The sequence below is a fragment of the Chrysemys picta genome, chromosome 3 (assembly GCF_011386835.1).
Source record: "Chrysemys picta bellii isolate R12L10 chromosome 3, ASM1138683v2, whole genome shotgun sequence".
NCBI lineage: Eukaryota > Metazoa > Chordata > Testudines > Emydidae > Chrysemys > Chrysemys picta.
Genome location: NC_088793.1, coordinates 81,007,515 through 81,027,634, shown reverse-complemented (window position 1 = coordinate 81,027,634; position 20,120 = coordinate 81,007,515). Strand labels below are relative to the sequence as shown.

The 20,120-nt window shown below is 44.2% G+C and overlaps 1 protein-coding gene and 1 long non-coding RNA gene across 4 annotated transcripts in view; one reads left to right on the top strand and one right to left on the bottom strand.

The window, feature by feature from the left end:
• LOC135982295 (uncharacterized) overlaps positions 1-20,120 on the top strand; it is a 65,251-nt gene that overhangs the window by 27,518 nt on the left and 17,613 nt on the right. For both annotated transcript variants that reach the window (XR_010599568.1, XR_010599567.1), the window contains exons 2-3: positions 16,390-16,442; positions 18,201-18,264. This is a non-coding gene — a long non-coding RNA (uncharacterized LOC135982295). The remainder of the gene's footprint in view (positions 1-16,389; positions 16,443-18,200; positions 18,265-20,120) is intronic.
• Positions 1,987-8,953, bottom strand: LOC135982294 (uncharacterized). Of its 2 annotated transcripts, XM_065588278.1 has the most exons (2): positions 7,474-8,953; positions 1,987-7,431 (listed from the first exon to the last, which is right to left on the bottom strand). In XM_065588278.1, exons 1-2 carry the CDS (start codon positions 7,756-7,758, stop codon positions 3,115-3,117), a joined length of 4,602 nt encoding a protein of 1,533 aa, XP_065444350.1. In that variant the 5' UTR covers positions 7,759-8,953; the 3' UTR covers positions 1,987-3,114. The 2 variants fall into 2 exon arrangements, with proteins under 2 accessions (XP_065444350.1, XP_065444349.1); XM_065588277.1 differs by having other exon boundaries at positions 1,987-8,953.

Here is a 20,120-nt window from a genome sequence, read left to right as displayed (position 1 = left end):
ACAAAATGTTTAGATTTCAGTAAAACTGCATTTTTCAACTGAACTTCCATAAAAAAAAATTGGCTTTTGAGCAACCCTGCTGAAATGCTCTTCCCATTGTGGTCCTCTCCTGACTGATGGTTGCTTACCATACCAAATTACATGATGTTAATGGTTTTGTGAGGTGGAAATCTTCCTTCTACCTAGTTATATTTTCAGGACAAAAGGAAAAGTACTGTTCCTAGAACGTGATTATAACATGACAGCTGGGATTTTCAGTTACTCAGCGAATCAATATCAAAGTACCTGAATTTCTTTTTTTTGTTAAAGTTGGTCTTCTGTTATGGAGGGTCAGATTTGCCCAATAGAAAATATAACAAGAAGTATTTGCCTTCTCCATAAACTTGTCTATACCCTAGAGGACTGCCAACTCTCTATTGATAGTACAGTCCTGTCCCCAGGCTCTAGTCAGGATTGGGGCCCTGTTGTGCTTGGTGCTCTACAAACACCTTTCCTAGAAGACTCTACAACCTGGAAAAACTGGTTCATGGCTGTTGTTTTTATAATATATTATGTACTTCCTTTGTACTGTTTTTTTCCCTTTCTATATAAACTATCTCCAGCTGTGCTCTACCTATTTTATATACTTTTTTTGAAAAGAGCAAGTAATGCTCTGTCCACTACTCCCTAAAGTAACTGGTCCATCCCACTACATCAGTATTTCTTAACCTTTTCTGGTTGGCAACCCCTTAGCCAAAGTACCAAAAAAAAAAAAAAAAGTTCACAACTCCCTTACATTTACTGTAAAATGTATCCACAATAAACCTCTATAATTTTGTGTGTGTGTGTTGAGAAGCTGACAGGGAATACTTGACCTTGAAAGGTATGGGTGTGTGAAGAGTGGGGGAAGCAAGTTTTCGATTGAAATAAAATTTTCAGTGCCTCCCAAACCCCTGATTGCCTGTCATGACCCTTGTGGGGGCTGAGAAACCCTGCTCCACAAATAGATTTCTTCTCCTGGGGTGAAGAGAGTGACCCTGTGTGTGTACGGTATCAAAGAGCAGAAAGGTCATTGATCAGGTCTGAAGCTTATGTTATCTTGTCACTGTGGGGTGGTCATTAACTTAACTACACCCATACTCAGGGTTTGTCTACACTAGCACTTTTGTTGGTAAAATTTTTGTCGGTCGGGGTAAGAAAAAAACACACCCAACATAAGTTTCACCAACAAAAGCATTGGTGTGGACAGCGCTATGCCAGCAGGAGAGCATCTCCCACCGACATAGCTACCACCACTTGGGGGTGCTTTAATTATGGCGAGGGGAGACCTCTTTCCCGCAGGCATAGAGCAGCTGCACAGGTACAGCGGTGCCTCTCTAAGCATAGTGTAGACATAGCCTCAATTATCTGCTTCCCTTCACTGCCCTCAGCTGTCAATTGACACCTGAGTCCAAAGCTGCTAATGTCATCTGGGATCTCATGGTTATGAAGGTGCTAATTCCTGGTGTTGCTAAGAGAAGGGAAAGGCCACGGAAGCCAAATTCCTTCTAGGGAGGCTGAGATCAGTTCAGCTAGTCTATTCCTCCAACGTTCAGATGATGTTAGCAATGGCTGCCAGGGGTGCTGGAACAACTTGTATAGTGAGGGAGCTGAGAGCCATTGACCCAGACTGTAAACCCTGTATATGGTGGAAACCAGTTCAAACCAGGGGTTGTGGCAGCACCCCTAGTTCAAGTACCTATGATGGCTGCTGTCTCTTCTCTTTTTCCTGAAGGATGCTGGAACTTTCTTAAAGGGTCACTTGTCTAGAAATATGTAGCCCACACAGATCTCCTAGATGACCACAGTTCTGGATCTGCAGAGGCTCATCGAGGCTCTCCCACCTGGTGTGGTTGGCAGTGTCTGCTTCCCTCCCTCCCCCTCTCCAAAATCAATTAGAAAAACTCCCTAAATAAGGCCTGATTTCAAAGCCTATTAAAGTCAAGGGAAAACTTCAGGCCCCTGTGACAATGCGGTTCTGGTGGAACCCAACTGAGAGTGCCAACTCAGGACAAATTGCTCAAATAGGGCAGTTACAGCCCAAGGCTGGGGTTTTTTCCACCTCTAAGGCAAACCAAACCAGCCAGACTAAGAGGACTTCAGTCTCACCCCACTGGCTAACTGCAAGTCTCACAAGCAATCTCCTTAGACACTCCAGTTTCCCAGTATTACCACCAGTACCACTCGTTATGGGGACAAATGGTTATGAAAACCAATACCCCAGTAAAAGAAAAAGGTTCTCCTGATCCCAAAGGACCAAGCCCCAGACCCAGGTCAATATACAAATCAGATCTTACCCACAAATCACGCTGTTGCCAATCCTTTAGAATCTAAATCTAAAGGTTTATTCATAAAAGGAAAAAGATAGAGATGAGAGTTAGAATTGGTTAAATGGAATCAATTACATACAGCAATGGCAAAGTTCTTGGTTCAGGCTTGCAGCAGCGATGGAATAAACTGCAGGTTCAAATCAAGTCTCTGGAATACATCCCCCGCTGGGATGGGTCCTCAGTCCTTTGTTCAAAGCTTCAGCTTGTAGCAAAGTTCCTCCAGAGGTGTGAAGCAGGATTGAAGACAAGATGGAGATGAGGCATCAGCCTTATATAGTCTTTTCCAGGTGTAAGAACACCTTTGTTCTTACCGTGGAAAATTACAGCAACATGGAGTCTGGAGTCCATGGGCCAGTCCCTGCATACTTTGCTGAGTTACAAGGCGTATCTGCCTTTTCTCAATGGGTCCATTGTATAGCTGATGGTCCTTAATGGGCCATCAAGCAGGCTAGGCAGAGCTAATCTCAGTTTGTCTGGGATGTCACCCAGAAGCATAGCATAAATTTGCCATACAGACAGTACAGAGCCAATATTCATAACTTCGACTACAAAAGTGATACACACATATAGACAGCATAATCATAACCAGTAAACCATAACCTTGTCCTAGACACCCCATTTGACCCCCTTTATACAAGATTTGGGTGCCACTACAGGACCTTGGTTGCAACAATGATCTATATGGTCCCAGATTATATCAATAACGTCACACCCCCAACGCAAAATTGATGCAGGAAGGGATGTCACAAACATCGCTGACTGCATCCTAAGAGCTCTCCACTCTGGACAATGCATCAGCTACAATATTTTCCTTTCCCCTTATGTGGACTATATCCATTTCATACTCCTGAAGGGCTAAACTCCAACGCAGCAATCTGGAGTTGTTGCCCTTGGCCCTGTGCAGCCAGACCAGAGGGGCATGATCACTCAACACAGTGAATTTTTTATTGTACAAATAGGGCTTAAGTTGCTTGACAGCCCAGACAATGGCATAACATTCCTTTTCAATGGTAGCGTAATTTTGCTCAGTGAGGGACAATTTCTTACTTAGATATGCCACGGGATGTCTCTTCCCTCCTTCCCCCTCTTGCATCAGCACTGCCCCCAGCCCAATATTGGAAGCGTCTGTACATAGTAAAAAAGGCTTTTCAAAATCTGGGCTGGCCAAAACAGGCTCTTTGGCCAAAGCGCTCTTTATGCTTTGAAAACCCTGCTCACAGGCCTCCGTCCACAGCACCCGGTCTGGTTTTTCCTTTTTCGTCAGGTCTGTGATGGGAGCAACAATGTCGCTGAATCCCTGCACAAATCTCCTGTAATAGTTGGCCAGACCAATGAAGGATTGGACCTGCTTTTTAGTTCTAGGGGTTGGCCAGTTTTTAATGGCCTCTACCTTTACAGGCTCTGGGCGCAGTTGCCCATTGCCCACCCTGTGCCCCAGGTAGGTCACCTCAGCAGCTCCCATTCTGCATTTAGAAACCTTAACCGTTAGATTGGCCTCCCTGAGCCGGTGCAGCACAATCCCTATGTGGTTCAGGTGATCTTGCCACGAACTGCTGAATACGGCCAGGTCATCTATATAGGCCCTCGCAAAAGATTCTAATCCCCGTAGGACCTCATTTATAAGTCTCATGAACGTAGCCCCTGAATTTCGCATCCCAAAGGGCAGCACTTTGAACTCATATAAGCCCGATTCCACTATGAAAGCGGATTTTCCTTGTGCCTCGGCATCTAGGGGTATTTGCCAGTACCCCTTAGTCAGGTCCAGGGTGCTTATAAACCTTGCCCCTCCCAGTGTATCCAATAGATCCTCTATTCTGGGTGTGGGGTAAGGGTCAGGCTGGGTGATAGCATTTAGCTTCCTGTAATCCACACAAAACCTCATGGTCTTATCCTTTTTTGGCACCATCACAATGGGAGAGGCCCAGGGGCTCTGGGATCTGGTGATTATTCCCATTGTCAACATGCTCTCCACCTCTTCCTGGATCTGTCTTTGCATCTCTCCCTTGGCCCTGTAAGCTCTGCTAGGGGCTGGGCGGGGACCCACCGTCTGAATGGAGTGTGTCATCCTATCTGTGAGCCCTGGCCTATTGGAGAAAGTTCGCTTATGGTGTTTTAACAGCATCAGCAATTCCTTTCTTTGAGGGGGGGTTAAATCCTCCCCCATCTCAATGCTCTCGAGAGGCGTCTCCTCCTGGCTTTCAGCAACCATGTCAATTAAAGGGGCGGACCCTGCCTCTTCCTCAGCATAACAGATTGTGTTCACATTTACCTCCCTTGCATGGTAGGCCTTCATTCTGTTCACATGTACTGTCTGCACACTTCCCTGGACCTGGGGCTTCCTCACATCATAGGTAACCTCATTAATCCTTTCCACTACCTCCATGGGTCCAGACCAAACATCTTTCATTTTGTTCTTCCGGACAGGATCTAGCACCAACACCATGTCCCCTATTTCAAACGCTCTCTCTTTAGCATCTCTGTCATACCAGGCTTTCTGCGTATCCTGGCTCTCTTTCAGATTCTGCTCAACCAACTTCATCATCTCCTGCAAACTCTCCTTGAATTGAGCCACATACTCGGCCACCGGCTGCTCTGCCTCCTCCACATTACCTTCCCACGAGTCACGAACCAAATCTAGGGGCCCCCGGACCTGCCTCCCATAGAGCAGTTCAAATGGAGCAAATCCTGTAGACTCTTGGGGCACACTCCTGTATGCATACAATAGATACGGCAGCATAACATCCCAGTCATTCTGGCGTCTATCCACATACATTTTCAACATAGATTTCAGGGTTCCATTGAACCTCTCCACTAGACCATTAGTCTGGGGGTGGTAGGGAGCAGCTTTCAGGTGCTTCACCCCACATAACTCCCACAACCGTTTGAAAACCACAGACATAAAGTTAGACCCACGGTCCGACAATATTTCCTTGGGAAAACCCACTCTGCTAAAAATAGAGAACAAGGCCACTGCCACCGTCTCTGCCTCGATATTAGCCAAGGCTACAGCCTCCGGATATCTGGTAGCAAAATCTACCAACACCAGGATGTATTTCTTCCCATTTCTGGAAGGTTTTGGGAGTGGCCCCACAATATCCACAGCTACTCTGGCAAAAGCCTCCCCAATAATGGGCAGAGGCTGGAGGGGCACCTTGCTAGGCCCCCTTAACCCCTTACGCTTCTGGCACAGCTCACAGCTCCTGCAGTAATCTCTCACTGACCCCGAAAGGTGAGGCCAGTAGAAATTCTGCTCTAGCCTGTCACACGTTTTGCCTATACCCAGATGACCTGCAAAGGGACTATCATGAGCCAACTTCAACAAATCATTGCGGTAACTCTCAGGTACCACAAGCTGTTTGCGAGCTGCTGCTTGGGAATGCTTCTTTCCCCTAGGTGGTTCCCTATACAACAGCCCATCCTGCATAAAAAACCTGCCTCTCTCTTCACAGGCCGGGACCTGACTCTGAGCATCATTCCTGGCCCTCTCTAGAGATACATCACTCTGCTGAGCCACAATAAATTCACTCTGGGTTTTGTTTGGATTCAGAATCATCTCTGATATTTCAGACAAACCCTCACCTGATCCATCTTGAGAGGCACTCTCTGTCTGTTTGCTGCCCCCCTCACTGCCATCGGTCAGGGTATCTGCCACAGCCCCAAATTCTTTCTGTGACCTGGTCACTACATTCACTTGGCCAGGCGCCCTCAATATGTTATTTCCTACCAAGACATCAGCCGGAATCAAATCCCGGACAGCAGCCTTCACATCCCCTTTAAAGCCATCCCACTCCAGGTGGATTCTAGCCATCGGCAGGTTCACAGAGTACTCGGATAACGCCACTACCGTCACATACTCCCCCGGCAGCATGTCCTCTGGCTTCACCAGATGTCCCTTGACTATAGTTACATCCGAGCCAGTGTCTCGCCATCCTATGCATTCAACATCATTGACCTTTGCCTCCATGATAAACCTCTCACTCCCCTGCCATGCCTCAGTCCTGACATAACTGGTGAGCTTATCACCTCCTCCCATGCCACTGGAGACGATGGGGTTAACATTAGCTACTGCTGTGCTTGCACCTGAACGTAAGGTGGAGCTGTTGTGGCTTGGTTCAGCCTGAGTGCTCAGGGTAATGGAGTTGGCATTTATCGTGGCATTTGGGGTTGCTGGCTTTGGGCTGCCCTTCAGGGTGGGGCAATCTGGTCTCATGTGGCCCAGCATACCACAGTGATAGCATGTAACCTGTTCCGTCCTGGGATGAGAGTTCCTTCCTTCCGGGCCCCCTTGAACTCCTCCAGAAGAGTCAGGGACAGATTTACTTTTAAATCCTTCCCTCCTCTTGAACTGGGGAGAATGGTGATTAGTTTTCCCCGGGGTTTTACACCCTTCTCGAGCCCTGTTTTGGGTATGGGCATCCGCAATCTCTGCTGCCCGTAGGACTGACTCAGGGTCCCTGTCACACACAGCTGCTCTCACATGGTCAGGCACAATATCTAAGAACTGTTCCAAAGTTATTAAATCCAGCAATTTTTCAAAACTCCCATGCGCCTTGGCTCCCACAACCCACTTTTTAACAAAACCCATCAGCTTATGAGCACATTCTACAAAAGTACAATCCTTAGACATTTTAAACTCTCTAAACTTAACTCTGTAAGATTCAGGAGTAACCTTGAATCGCCTTAACACAGAATCTTTAAACCGCCCATAATCTAAGGCTTCTTGTTCCCCCAAGTCATTAAATACCTCCCTGGCTTTTCCAGTCAGTCTGGTCAGCAGGACAGGCATTCGCTGACCCTCAGGGATCTGGTACAGATTGCAGAGGCGTTCAAAGGTAGACAAAAACTCCTCTATATCCTCAGTATCATTGTAAATGGGACACATCCTTTCCCAGTTTTTCTCATGGCGGGGGGGAAGTGGAGTACCAGGTGGGGATGACTTTCTCCGCTCTTCCAGTACTTGGAGCTGAAGTCTGGCCGTCTCCTGTTCCATCTTGTGAGTCTCCTGCTCCATCCTGTGAGTCTCCTGCTCAGCAGCGAGCAGCTCTAGACGTCCCTTACGAGCTCTCTCTTCTCTCTCATCAGCCTCCTTCTTTCTTTGATCGGCTTCTTTCTCTCTCTCAGCAGCCTCTTTCTCTAACTCTGCTATTTTTTGCTTCTCCAGCAATCGAAGATCTGCTAGCTTCTGTTCATGCTCAAATTGCAGTTTACTTGTCGCCCTTTGCACTCTAATTTTTTCTGCCTCTTCTGCAGCCTCAGGTAAGGGCTGTGCTCTTGCCCCCTGATCACTGGCTATTAACAGATTTCTCAGTTCTTGATTTGTAGCTTTCTTTCTAAAGCTTATCCTCTTTTCTGAACACAAATTTTCCAGGGCTTTTTTGCCAAGTCCCTCATATGCTCTTTGCTCAGCCATTGCAGCAGCTCTTTAACCAAACAAAACTCTCAATCCCAAAATTCAAATTTGGATAGCGTGGGGTTCTGACCCAAAGCTTGATTGACCTGGTTCTGTGGATCCAAGCACGACTACGCCACTGTGACAATGCGGTTCTGGTGGAACCCAACTGAGAGTGCCAACTCAGGACAAATTGCTCAAATAGGGCAGTTACAGCCCAAGGCTGGGGTTTTTTCCACCTCTAAGGCAAACCAAACCAGCCAGACTAAGAGGACTTCAGTCTCACCCCACTGGCTAACTGCAAGTCTCACAAGCAATCTCCTTAGACACTCCAGTTTCCCAGTATTACCACCAGTACCACTCGTTATGGGGACAAATGGTTATGAAAACCAATACCCCAGTAAAAGAAAAAGGTTCTCCTGATCCCAAAGGACCAAGCCCCAGACCCAGGTCAATATACAAATCAGATCTTACCCACAAATCACGCTGTTGCCAATCCTTTAGAATCTAAATCTAAAGGTTTATTCATAAAAGGAAAAAGATAGAGATGAGAGTTAGAATTGGTTAAATGGAATCAATTACATACAGCAATGGCAAAGTTCTTGGTTCAGGCTTGCAGCAGCGATGGAATAAACTGCAGGTTCAAATCAAGTCTCTGGAATACATCCCCCGCTGGGATGGGTCCTCAGTCCTTTGTTCAAAGCTTCAGCTTGTAGCAAAGTTCCTCCAGAGGTGTGAAGCAGGATTGAAGACAAGATGGAGATGAGGCATCAGCCTTATATAGTCTTTTCCAGGTGTAAGAACACCTTTGTTCTTACCGTGGAAAATTACAGCAACATGGAGTCTGGAGTCCATGGGCCAGTCCCTGCATACTTTGCTGAGTTACAAGGCGTATCTGCCTTTTCTCAATGGGTCCATTGTATAGCTGATGGTCCTTAATGGGCCATCAAGCAGGCTAGGCAGAGCTAATCTCAGCTTGTCTGGGATGTCACCCAGAAGCATAGCATAAATTTGCCATACAGACAGTACAGAGCCAATATTCATAACTTCGACTACAAAAGTGATACACACATATAGACAGCATAATCATAACCAGTAAACCATAACCTTGTCCTAGACACCCCATTTGACCCCCTTTATACAAGATTTGGGTGCCACTACAGGACCTTGGTTGCAACAATGATCTATATGGTCCCAGATTATATCAATAACGTCACAGCCCCTAATAATCTGAGAAGTAGAGTAATGCAACCCTGTCTAAGGAATTCCATCTAAAAGAACCTACTGAATGCTATTATGATTATTTCAGAGTACCCATAAATGTACGAGGCACTTAAACAAAATTTATAGAAGAAAGGCTCCTTTTTAAAAATTCTTTCAATCCCACACCTAGTACCATCTTGCTATAATTGGATAATGCTAAGTAATAATATGTGAAGTTGAATGGCTTTCTGATTTCTGCTTACTGTATATATCAGGGGTGGCCAAACTTACTGATCCACTAAGCTGCATACGACAAACTTCAGAAGTTCGGGAGCCAGGGCATGCCTGTCAGAGCTGGCAACTCAAGCCCGGCAGGAGGTACCTGCTGGGGCTTGGGGCTTCAGCCTTGCTCCTGCTGAAGCCCCAACCCCCGGCAAGTGCACCTGGTGGGACTGAAGCTCTGAACTCCACCTCCCTGCTGGGAAGAAGCTCCTACCTCACCACCCTGGTGCAAGCCAAAGGTCCCAAGCTCCCCCGACCCAGTCTAGTAGGGGGTGAATGGGCGGGGCTCTGCAAGCCTCACTTTGACTGTAAAAGAGCCATATGCGGCTCACGAGCCATGGTTTGGCCAACCTGATATATATTTTTATTTAATTTAGTTCTTCAATTAATTCTCTGAACCTCTTGTCACCTTCTAGTCTCACATTCAATTAATACAACAATAACATAATATGTCAGGAAACAAAATAATTCTGCCATCAAATGGGCCTGGCCTTCTTCCATGTACCACTCAAATAACCACCTTAGAGAGAATCTGGGCAAGCGGGTCTTTCAGTATGGCTGGAGCGCAGCAAAATCTGATTCTTTCACACTAAAGGGGAGTGAATTACAGAGTGGAAGGCTTTCTGATGAGAAATGCCATATTCCTCGCTATGCAAATACAAGGATTGTTAGCTGCAGCATCCAAGGATTAAAATACAAAAAGGAAGTTAGTCTCAGAGACACACAGCACCCAAACCAGTGGATAGTCTTTGGAGCACTACATGATTAATAGCTATGTGTGTGAGTGTGTGTGTGTGTGTGTGTGTGTGTGTGTGTGTGTGTGCACGCATGTTTAAACATATCATTCTTGGGAATTTTAATCCTATTACGTGTCTCATAATTTTACTTCTAACCTTCCAATGTCACTGCTTTCTTCTAGTGTGTCTTTCTTTTGATAGCTCCAGACTGAGGTGTTTGATTGACAATGCATGCCAACAGTTGACAATGGGCGCAAACCAAGTCCTAGATATAGAATCACACTGTTTAAGTTTGGTGAGCTGTATTTAAAAATGGAAATACAAATGAAAATAATACAAAAAGAAGGATGCATAGATTTTTTTTCGCCCAAAAGAAGCAAGTAGAGTCTTAGCTATATTCATGTAAATGCAGCTTTTAGCAAAGCCTTTCTTTCCTAGCCTTAATTATGAAAATCCTCCTGAGGTTTTTCAGGCTGTTGTGAGCTGTGTTGCTGTTTTTTTCACAACAGAGACAATTTGAGTTATCTCAGAAATCTTTAACTGCCTTCAGCTGGATACCCAGAAGACTTTGCTGGTACTGTGCTAAGGGTCAATTGTTCCTTAAACTACTTTTAGAGTCTATTCAACATGACAAGCGAATCAATCTTTTCAAGTCAGGAGCTGATGAAATTCTACATTTTATAAAGTATTGCTGTTAGAGTATGAATTGAATAGATGGCTTTCAGGCCTGTTCAGTGTCACTTTACACTATTTTACTAGAGTTTCTGTAAATGGAGAATACTAAACCCGTTTCAGGCTGTTAAACATGCATAGCCAGATCAAACTAGATAAGGCATCCCTCATATAACTATATATAAATAGTACAAAGGAATTTTGGCACTGCCTTTTAAATGCTAGCATAACTTTATGAGCTTTTGAATAATATTGGAAGTAATAAGAAGCTTTCATATAATGAACTATTTAAGAACTGTACCACATAATCAATAACTAGTTATAGTTAGAAAATGAGACCATGTCATTTCTATTATGTTCTCTATAAGATGGCGACTTCAAAATTAAAACCTTTAGTAGACTCATGGTATGTTGACACAGCAACTAAATACCTGTGGCTGGCCCATGCCAGTCAACTAGGGCTCGAGGGGCTTGGCTGTGGGGCTCTTTTATTGCTGTATAGACTTCTGGTCTTGGACTGGAGCCTGAGCTCTGGGACCCTTCTACCTCACAGGGTCCTCAAAGTCTGGTCGGTAGCTCTAGCCCAGAAGACTACACAGCAATGAAACAGCCCCTTAGCCCGAGCTCTATGAGCCTGAGTTGGGTGGTGTGGGTTTTTCTTTGCTGTGGAGACTTACCCATAGACTTCAAGGCTAGAAGGGACCATCATGATCTTCTAGTTTGACATCCTGCACATTGCAGGCCACAGAACCTCACCCACCCACACCTGTCATAGGCCCATAACCTCTCTCTGAGCTACTGAAGTCCTCAAATCTTGATTTTTAAAGCGTTCAAGTTACAGAGAATTCACCATTTACGCTAGTTGAAACCAGCAAGTGACCCATGTCCCAAGCTGCAGAGGAAGGTGAAACCCCCCCTCAGTCTCTGCCATTCTCAGGAAGGGAAAAATTCCTTCCTGACCCCAAATATGGTAATCAGTTAGAGCTGAGCATGTGGGCAAGTCCTACCAAACAGACACCTAAGAAAGGATTCTCTTTAGTAATTCAGAGCCCTCCACCGTTAAGGTCCCATCTTTGGCCATTGGAAATATTTGCCAATAGCAGTTGCAGATGGGCCATATGCCATTATAGGCAACTCATGCTATCATCCCCTCTTAGCTTACCAAGCTCACTTTTAAAACAAGATAGGTGTTTTGCCCCCTCCTTCCTCCCCACCATTACTCCCTTTGGGGCAGTGTTCCAGAAATTCCCTCCTCTGATGGTTAGAAACCTTTGTCTAATCTGAAGCCTAAGCTTATTGATCTTATTTACATCCATTTGTTCTTGTGTCAACATTGGTCCTTAACTTAAATAACTCCTCTCCCTCCCTGGTGTTTAGTGGAATATTCTCCTCTAAATCACATACCTATCATTAATGCCAAAATCTCTGTGCCTAGTGAGGAAACTTATTATAATATGTTTCAAACATGTAATTGGGTTATCCTTTGCATACTGCTGCTCAGTTATTCCTTAGAGTGGGAGTGAGGGAATTGATTGTTACATTGTCCCCTATAATTTACACTGGCTGTCAGTTTTCCAAAAGATGCAGTTCAAGATCTTAGTATAGTTTATACAGTCTGTATTAGTAGAGGCCATAATGCCAAGATTTTCAGAAATGATTAGTGATTTTAGATATTCAGTTTTTGGGAGTCCAATTTGAGACACCTTAGAGGGGCCTGGTTTTCAGAGGGTAAGTGCTCAGCACTTTCTGAAAATCGGGCCTCTTCAACATTTGAAGCACCCTATATCACTAGTTTTATTTCTGAAAAACATGGCTGAAGTAGTTAGGTGATTGCTTCTTTCTTTAATATGGTCAGTTGTGGTGGACTAGATTCTTTCAGGTCCTTACCTATGAAATTACTTCCTGAAGGACACCTGCAGGAGTCCCTGCCTTTTGGACAGAGTTTTCCTAAACCTGCAGGATTTGATTTGCAATGGTGTTTGTGAACTGAACCTTGCAGTGTGGTTTGTGAGGGGCTGAAAATGAATGATCCCCTGCAAATTCACTTGGAGTTTTGTGACAGAGTGCTAGGAGCATTGACCCAGCATTTTTGATCACTAAAGCCTAGTCTACACTAAAAAGTTAGGTTGACATAAGCTGCTTTGTGTTAACCTAGTTATGCATGTATCTACACTTAAATTTGTTTCCCACTGATGGGAGTACCCCATTATGCCTACATATTAACAACACCTCCCCAGTGGCATAGAACCTCGACTGATGTATGGAGGTCAATATGGAGTGAGTGTAGACACTGAGTTACTTATGTTGACCCTAACAATCGCCCAACAGCTGTTGCACAATGCCCGACACTGACGGCTCTAGTCACAATTGTGAACTCCATTGCCCAGGGGCCACATAGATTGGAAGTGTCCTCTTAAAATCCCTGTAAATTTTTGAAATGCCTTATTCTGGTGTCCATCTTGGTGAGCACACTTCTATCTGCTTTCCTTGTTGTGCACATCTGCCCAGCTGACCGTGCTGGCTACATGTTCCAGACACATGGCGGCCTGGAGTAGAAAGGATATATTGGATCTCCTGGGCCTGTGGGGAGAAGAGGCAGTGCTGGCACAGATCCAAACCAGCAGTAGAAAAGGTGACATCTAGAAGTAGGTTGCCTGGGGGGATGGTAGGAGAAGTGGTATGACAGGGACCGGCAGCGGTGCCATGTGAATGCCAAGGAACTGCGGCAGGAGTGCCAGCAGACCAGGGAGACCAACAATAAATTCTGAGCCACAGATCTGCCGCTTTTACAATGAGCTGCATGCCATACTTGGTGGAGACCCCTACACGATCCTGCACAGCACCATGGATATCTCCAAGGACCCTGAGTCACAGGGCCCTGCCATGACTAGCGAGGAGGAGAAGGTGAATGAGGAAGAGGAGGAGGCGAATAGGGGTCAGGTGATTGGGGGATCCAGCTGTGTGGCAAGACAGGACCTGGTTTTGACTCCACTGCAGTCCAGCCAGTGCCACCAGACAAACACGGGAGAGCCCGATCCAGGGGAAGGAACCTTAGGTAAGTGTGTAAATAAATTTTCTATAACAGGATGGCACCCCTAAATTAGTGGGACAGAGCTTTCTACTTCTCATTAATTTACTCAGACTAGAAGAGGTAGTAGTACAACAAAGAGAGGTAGATTTGCTATCTGTGAGAATATCCTCTAGAACATATTGAATCATGAATCTGGAATCACTTTGAGTGGTTGCTACTTTTGGATGTACTGCAAAACTCATCTGTTTCAGATAATTTATACTACATTGATTTTTCTTCCTTGCTGTTTGGGACTGATATCTCTTCTCTGCCCCCTCCTTTTAGTTTTATTTACATTTGGCTGAAGTTGTTGGTGGATTGGTTTGTCTTGAGGATCATTGAAGTGGTTGCTCCTGTTTTGGATTCTTTTAAGTTTAAAAGCTTTACTTGATTTTTTTTTGTCAAAAGTAGTAATACAAAGAAGAGAGGAGAGGTTTTTTCTGTTGATACTTAACACACATGATGTTTTGTGTTTTGTCTTATTATGTGGCACTTAAAAGTCTTGTAATAGATGCCCTTCTCAGAGAGCATCCAGCACCTCCCAGGAGTTGCTAAGTACCTGTCAGCACTGGACTCTAAGTGAATTAAATCAGTGGTCATTGATGATGTTTTAAAGAATAGAGTGCTACATGATTACTGCCACTATCCATACAATGCAATTTCCTGTATTGTTGAGAAAATGTTCATGTTCTGGTGTCTTCTGCTCTTGATACAATGCTTTTCACATCACAATCTTTGACTGAAAAATCAGTATTGTCTTATTCTGAGTCCTATTGTGCCAGCATTGTTTGAACAGAAATTAAAATGCATTGGCAAAATATGGCCAGGAGTAGTTAAAAGTTTCATAAAGTTTAGGGCCAGAAAGGATTATTAGATCATCCACTTTGACCGCCTGCATATCACAGACCATTACATTTCACTTAGACTAAGGGTATGCCTATAATGCAATCATGGGATGTGAATGCAGCTTGTGTAGCTATACCCCCCAGCTAGCTTAAATCTATCCAGTTTGGGTACCAGAGTAGTGAAAGCGCGCCAGCACAGGCTTCAGTGTGGGCTAGCTGCTGACATAATTATCCAGAGTTCTGGATGGGCTTGCACAGCCCACACTGATGTGTGCGCTGTTGCGGCTTCACTGCTCTGGTACCCAAACTAACTAGATTTAAGCTAGTTTAGGAATACCTACATGGGCTGCAATCACACCCAGGGCCGGCGCTTCCACTAGGCGACCCTAGGCGGTCACCTAGGGCGGCAGGATTTGGGGGGCGGCATTTTGCTGCCCTCGGCAGAAATTCGGCAGCGGGGGGTCCTTCCACTCCGGGTCTTCGGTGGAAATTTGGCGGTGGGTCCTTCACTCGCTCCGGGACCCGCCGCTGAAGTGCCCCGAAGACACGGAACGGAAGGACCCGAATGCTTAGAGGAGGAGCGCTGCCACCTAGGGCGGCAAAAACCCTGGCGCTGCTCCTGATCACACCTAGTGATGGCAGTATAAATATACCCTTAAGCATTGCAGTCCTCAGGAGACTAAACTGTGTACCACAGACAGAGAATAGGAGAGAATATGGTGACCAATGCCTGAGGCCACTGCAATGACAGGGAATTGGTTTAGGTGAGATATATTCAGATGATCCCAGCAGGTGAACCACACCCCATGCTGCAGTGGAAAGAGACAACCCCTTTTCCCCCATCCCACCCCAGCTCTCTTCTGATTTGATTGGGGAAAAATACCTTCCCAACTCCAAATCTGGCAATCAGTATGACCATGAGGATGTGAGCAACACACACCAGCCAAGCATCTCAGAAGAGGATTCTATGTGCCACCTCAGAGCACTGGTCCACTCCCGGTGCCCCATCTCCAGCTGTGGCCAATCTCTCCTTCTTCAAGGCAAAATACCTTTCCCTGATCTTAGAATTTTGATTATGATTATCTGGCCATACTGGTTGTTGGGGCTGCAAAAAGGGAAAATTAATATTACCCAGCCACGAAACTTTAGGACATTGAGGAGATTAGAGGAGTCCAGGTTATTCTCAGCTTTCACAGAACTTATGAGGCATTAAACTTCTTAGATCTCATTCTCATGGCAGCGATTGTGACAAAAACAGAAATTAGAACCACACAAATCTAAGCTAATGACAATGAGTATAACAAGAATAGGGAATGGCACAAACTTCAGCCTTATGTACTACAATTTTAAGATTGCAGTCTAGTAAATCCTCTTGCATGCCGAACCCTGCAGGCAATTAGAATACAATTTCCCCTTAGGGTAATTTATTGGAAGGGGTGAAGGGATTGTAATATAACACCTGACAGGAAGACTTTCAAATGCAAAGTTCTCTAGTAGCTCAGGGCACTTTTACCCATATGCTTACAACTTCCTGCAAAATATATGTCAAACCCAATAATTCAAGTCCCAAAGATGCTTAGGCTCTGTATATGTTGAAGTACAGATATAGCTGAACACAGCTTCAATCTGAATTATAGAGGTAGTCAGGAGATTTCAGATCGGTTTCCATTATGAAGTCCTGTTTTTACAAATCTATTACTTCCTGAAATATTCACCTTCAAAACTGAAACTTTTCATGCCAAACAAAATGTTTTAGTTTCAACAGAATACTTTCAGCTATGTTTGTTATAACAGAATGAAGAAAAATCCTGTTCATAAATATAAATTCTTCTCTTTTGTGTAGGTGGGAGAGGAGGGAAACGACTCAAATCCAGTGGAACCTTTACACTTGTCCATGTAAGTAGATCATAACGAGCAGCTGAGTTGTTTGAAAAGATGGTCATAAAATTAGAGACATTGTACTTATTTATAAATGCACCATAATGCACATGCACAGTATGAAACAGAGGTAACCTCAATCTTTAGTGTGCTATGCAACTATCTAAATGTGTACTCAGTTTATTAGTAAACTGTCATGATTTAAATATGCAAGAACTTTTAAAAGTCCTTCTGTGGTTTCTGAGCAAACACATGGCCTGGCAAAATAAAATAGGGCTCAAAGCCAACAACTCCTCCTGATTTCTATTTATATCCCATTGGATTTAATAACATGCTGCACTGCCATAGCATGTTACAAACATTAGTTAGTTAGACATTCTAATAACATTACAAATAAAGTGAATGTCTTTGCTTATCTATTTCACCGGGATACCCATCCCATAGATTTCTTTCTGGTACTCCGTATCTGAACTGTCTCATTTGTTGACTTGGTGTAATATGTAAGGTGGACAGTTCAAATCGCAACAAACATGTGGAACAGTTGTCAGACCTCCGATGCTGTGTGTGTGAATGCACTCACTAGGTCTATTTTAGCTTGATAAGTTTATGGAGGGGATGGTTTGATGGGATAAAGTGATTTTAGTCAATAGGTCAATAACGTGCCATCGCTGGTAATTAGTAACAATGGTCAATGATGGGATATTAAAAGTTACTACAGAGAACTTTTTCCAGAGGGTCTGGCTAGAGAATCTTGCCCGCATGCTCGGGGTTCAGCTGATCGCCATATTTGGGGTTGGGAAGGAATTTTCCTCCAGGGTAGATTGGCAGAGGCCCTGGAGGTTTTTCGCCTTCCTCCGCAGCATGGGGCAGGGGTCGCTTGCTGGAGGATTCTCAGCGATTTGAAGTATTTAAATCATGATTTGGGACTTCAACAGCTGAGTCAAGGGAGAGAATTCTTCCAGGAGTGGGTGGGTCAGCTTTTGTGGCCTGCATCATGCGGGAGGTCAGACTAGATGATCATAATGGTCCCTTCTGACCTTAGAGTCTATGAGGTGAGGAATCTTGAATGGGAAGCAGGGTAGTGCTATTACAAAAAACCAATATTCTGTAGTATGCCCCACCTGAACCACTGGACTCTTTCTCCCCTCACAAGCTAACAAAGCATCAGGAGTGAAATTCAAACCCATGCTACCACATGATGCTATGTTCTCAAAATAGCACCTTAGACCACTCTACCATCCTAATCTTCTAAACCTATGTGGTGTGTGATTTTCATGGGATGCAAAAACCATCTATGGTTTCTTACTGAGACCCACACAAATCTACAGTGCTTGGAAGCAGCAAAGGATTGCAGTTGAGGGCAGGGGGGAAGCGTGGCTGACTTTGGCTACTGAGGTGCGGGGGACAGTGAGCTGATAGAGAGATGCTTTCCTTGTTTCCCCTCCCTGCCCACCTAATACTCTGCTGTAGGGAAGCACCACTTAAAGAAGCTTCAAAAAGCTGCGTAGCCTCTTTGAGTGGTGTTTTCCCATGCCTGGAGTTTAGAACTGCAGGGGTGGGGAGGACTCAGGACATGTAGCCTGATGGTTGGATTTTGTCATAGGGCAGGGACAGAGCACGGACACAAAAGGAGGAGCAGAGAGGGAATTAGCTTCTCCTTCCTCCCCTTCATAGGCTTCTGCTGAGTCCTGGGATTTTACTGATTATTATTATTTTGGTTTCTCAGCCAGTGGCATGCGACCCCTTGACAGCCCACTTTTGTGTCATATTCCACAGATTGAGAAGTTCTGGACCAGTGAATTCGACTGGGGCCTGACTCTGACTTGTTGTGAGACTGTGGGTAAGTCACCGGACTCTCTCTGTGCTAGTAGTTTCACCATGTGTAAAATGAGGTTAATATCTGCTAGCCTACTTCACAGGAGAGCTGTAGGGAAAAAATTGTTACTGTTTGGACAGTGCTTTGAAAATATACAAGACTTAGAATTGTTTCCTTTTCAGTATGGAAGAGAATATAGGAGCACTGCACATTAAGAATAAGCATCTCTCCCTCTCCCCCAGATTTGGACTGGGGAAGGAAATTCTTAGATATGTACAATGAGAAGGAAATAGGAGGCAGTAAGGAAGAGAGGAAATGTGGCAGAAGTATTTTCTGCAGATAGAGAAGCAAATGGAAAAGAAAGAGAGAAGGGACATACATCAAAAGAGCTTCTAAGCATTTCTGGAGGGCGAGGCATTGTGGTAAAAAAAATATTAGGTTTGACATAGTTATGACCCCGGACGCATAGATTCAATTCTACATTAGGCTGATTTAGCCTAGTCTTTTATCCTTGAGTTAGCTATATTGAGTTCCAGCCACCATCCAAACATAGCTTGCTTTGTAGATTTCAATAAGATTTACAAATAAAGCCAAGTCTGAAGACATTATGTACTATGTAACTTTATGTAAGATTATATAATGATATTGACAGATAAGATTTTAAACCATAAGCATAGTTGAGACAGAGTTAAAGTTGACCATTTAGAAGTCAAACAGAGGGTTAAAACTGAGTGCTTTCTCTCTCAAACTTAATATTGCATTAATGCCAGCTGATTGCAGAGACTAATAAGGTAAATGAAGTATGTTGTAATGTTTCCATTGCTATCTTCCATTTACCTAGAGCTAACCTATGTAACCTACATTACAACTCCAGCTACTCTCACAGAAGTACATTACTGCAAGAAGAGGCAAATCATGCTTGCCTATCATAAGCAGTCCCGTTGAATTCAGTGAAGCTGCACACATCAGCAAAGGGTCTATCAATCCACCTAGGTGTTTATGTGACTCTCATCACCATCAAAGCGCTATTGAAAACTCTTTCTTTCTCTTTCTTCCCGGCACCAGGAGCAATCACTTGAATAGTTAATCGGTTTTTCTTTGGTGCTGGTATGTATGTGCTGAAGAATTTACTGAGAGAAAATGAAGTCAAAGAACTGAGTAGGATGCAAAGAGGCAGACACTGCAACACTTCTCAAACACGTAATCCCATTGAAATCAATGGGGCTACATGGACGAGTAAGAATTAATCATACAAATAAAGGTTGCAAGATCAAGCACCAATAGTTGATGGCTTTGTGAATAGATCAATCTGGTGCTGGGTCAGAAAAAGAAGCTGCACACTTTTTCCCCCTTGAATTCTTGGAACACGACTGCGGTAGGAATCCTACGGCAAGGAAAGTTTGATCTTTTTAAGTTATTTGGTAAAATAGAATAGAGTCCTATGCAAGGATCAGTCTTTCACAAGAGGTGAGATTGACTGGACAGTCTCACCTTCCACTGAGTTCAATACGAGAGTGCCCAAGGTGCAGAGTGCCTTGAAGGATCAAACCCTTAATATAAAGAATAAGAGGTAAAGATATGAAAATATTCTTCAGAATGGGCTAGTGTATTTCCTTATTTTCTATGTGTGCATATGCAAACCATTTAACAGTCAGTTTTTATGCTAACACTTCTGATTTTGCTTACCTCCTTTTGAAGTTTTGACTAAAGATGCAAATACAGTCTACCACTAGATGTTGCTCTAAGACAGCTCCAAGCAAAAGCAGAAACTGGAAAACTGCATGCTTTCTCTGAGATTTACATCAATCACAAAAATTCACTTTTAAAAAATTTCATACATTAAATCTAAAGCTTAGAAAATAAGCTCCCAAAACCATCAT

Coding starts and splice junctions, on each gene's coding strand:
- LOC135982294 (XM_065588277.1), bottom strand. CDS start 7,758: ATGGCTGAGCAAAGAGCATATGAGGGACTTGGCAAAAAAGCCCTGGAA.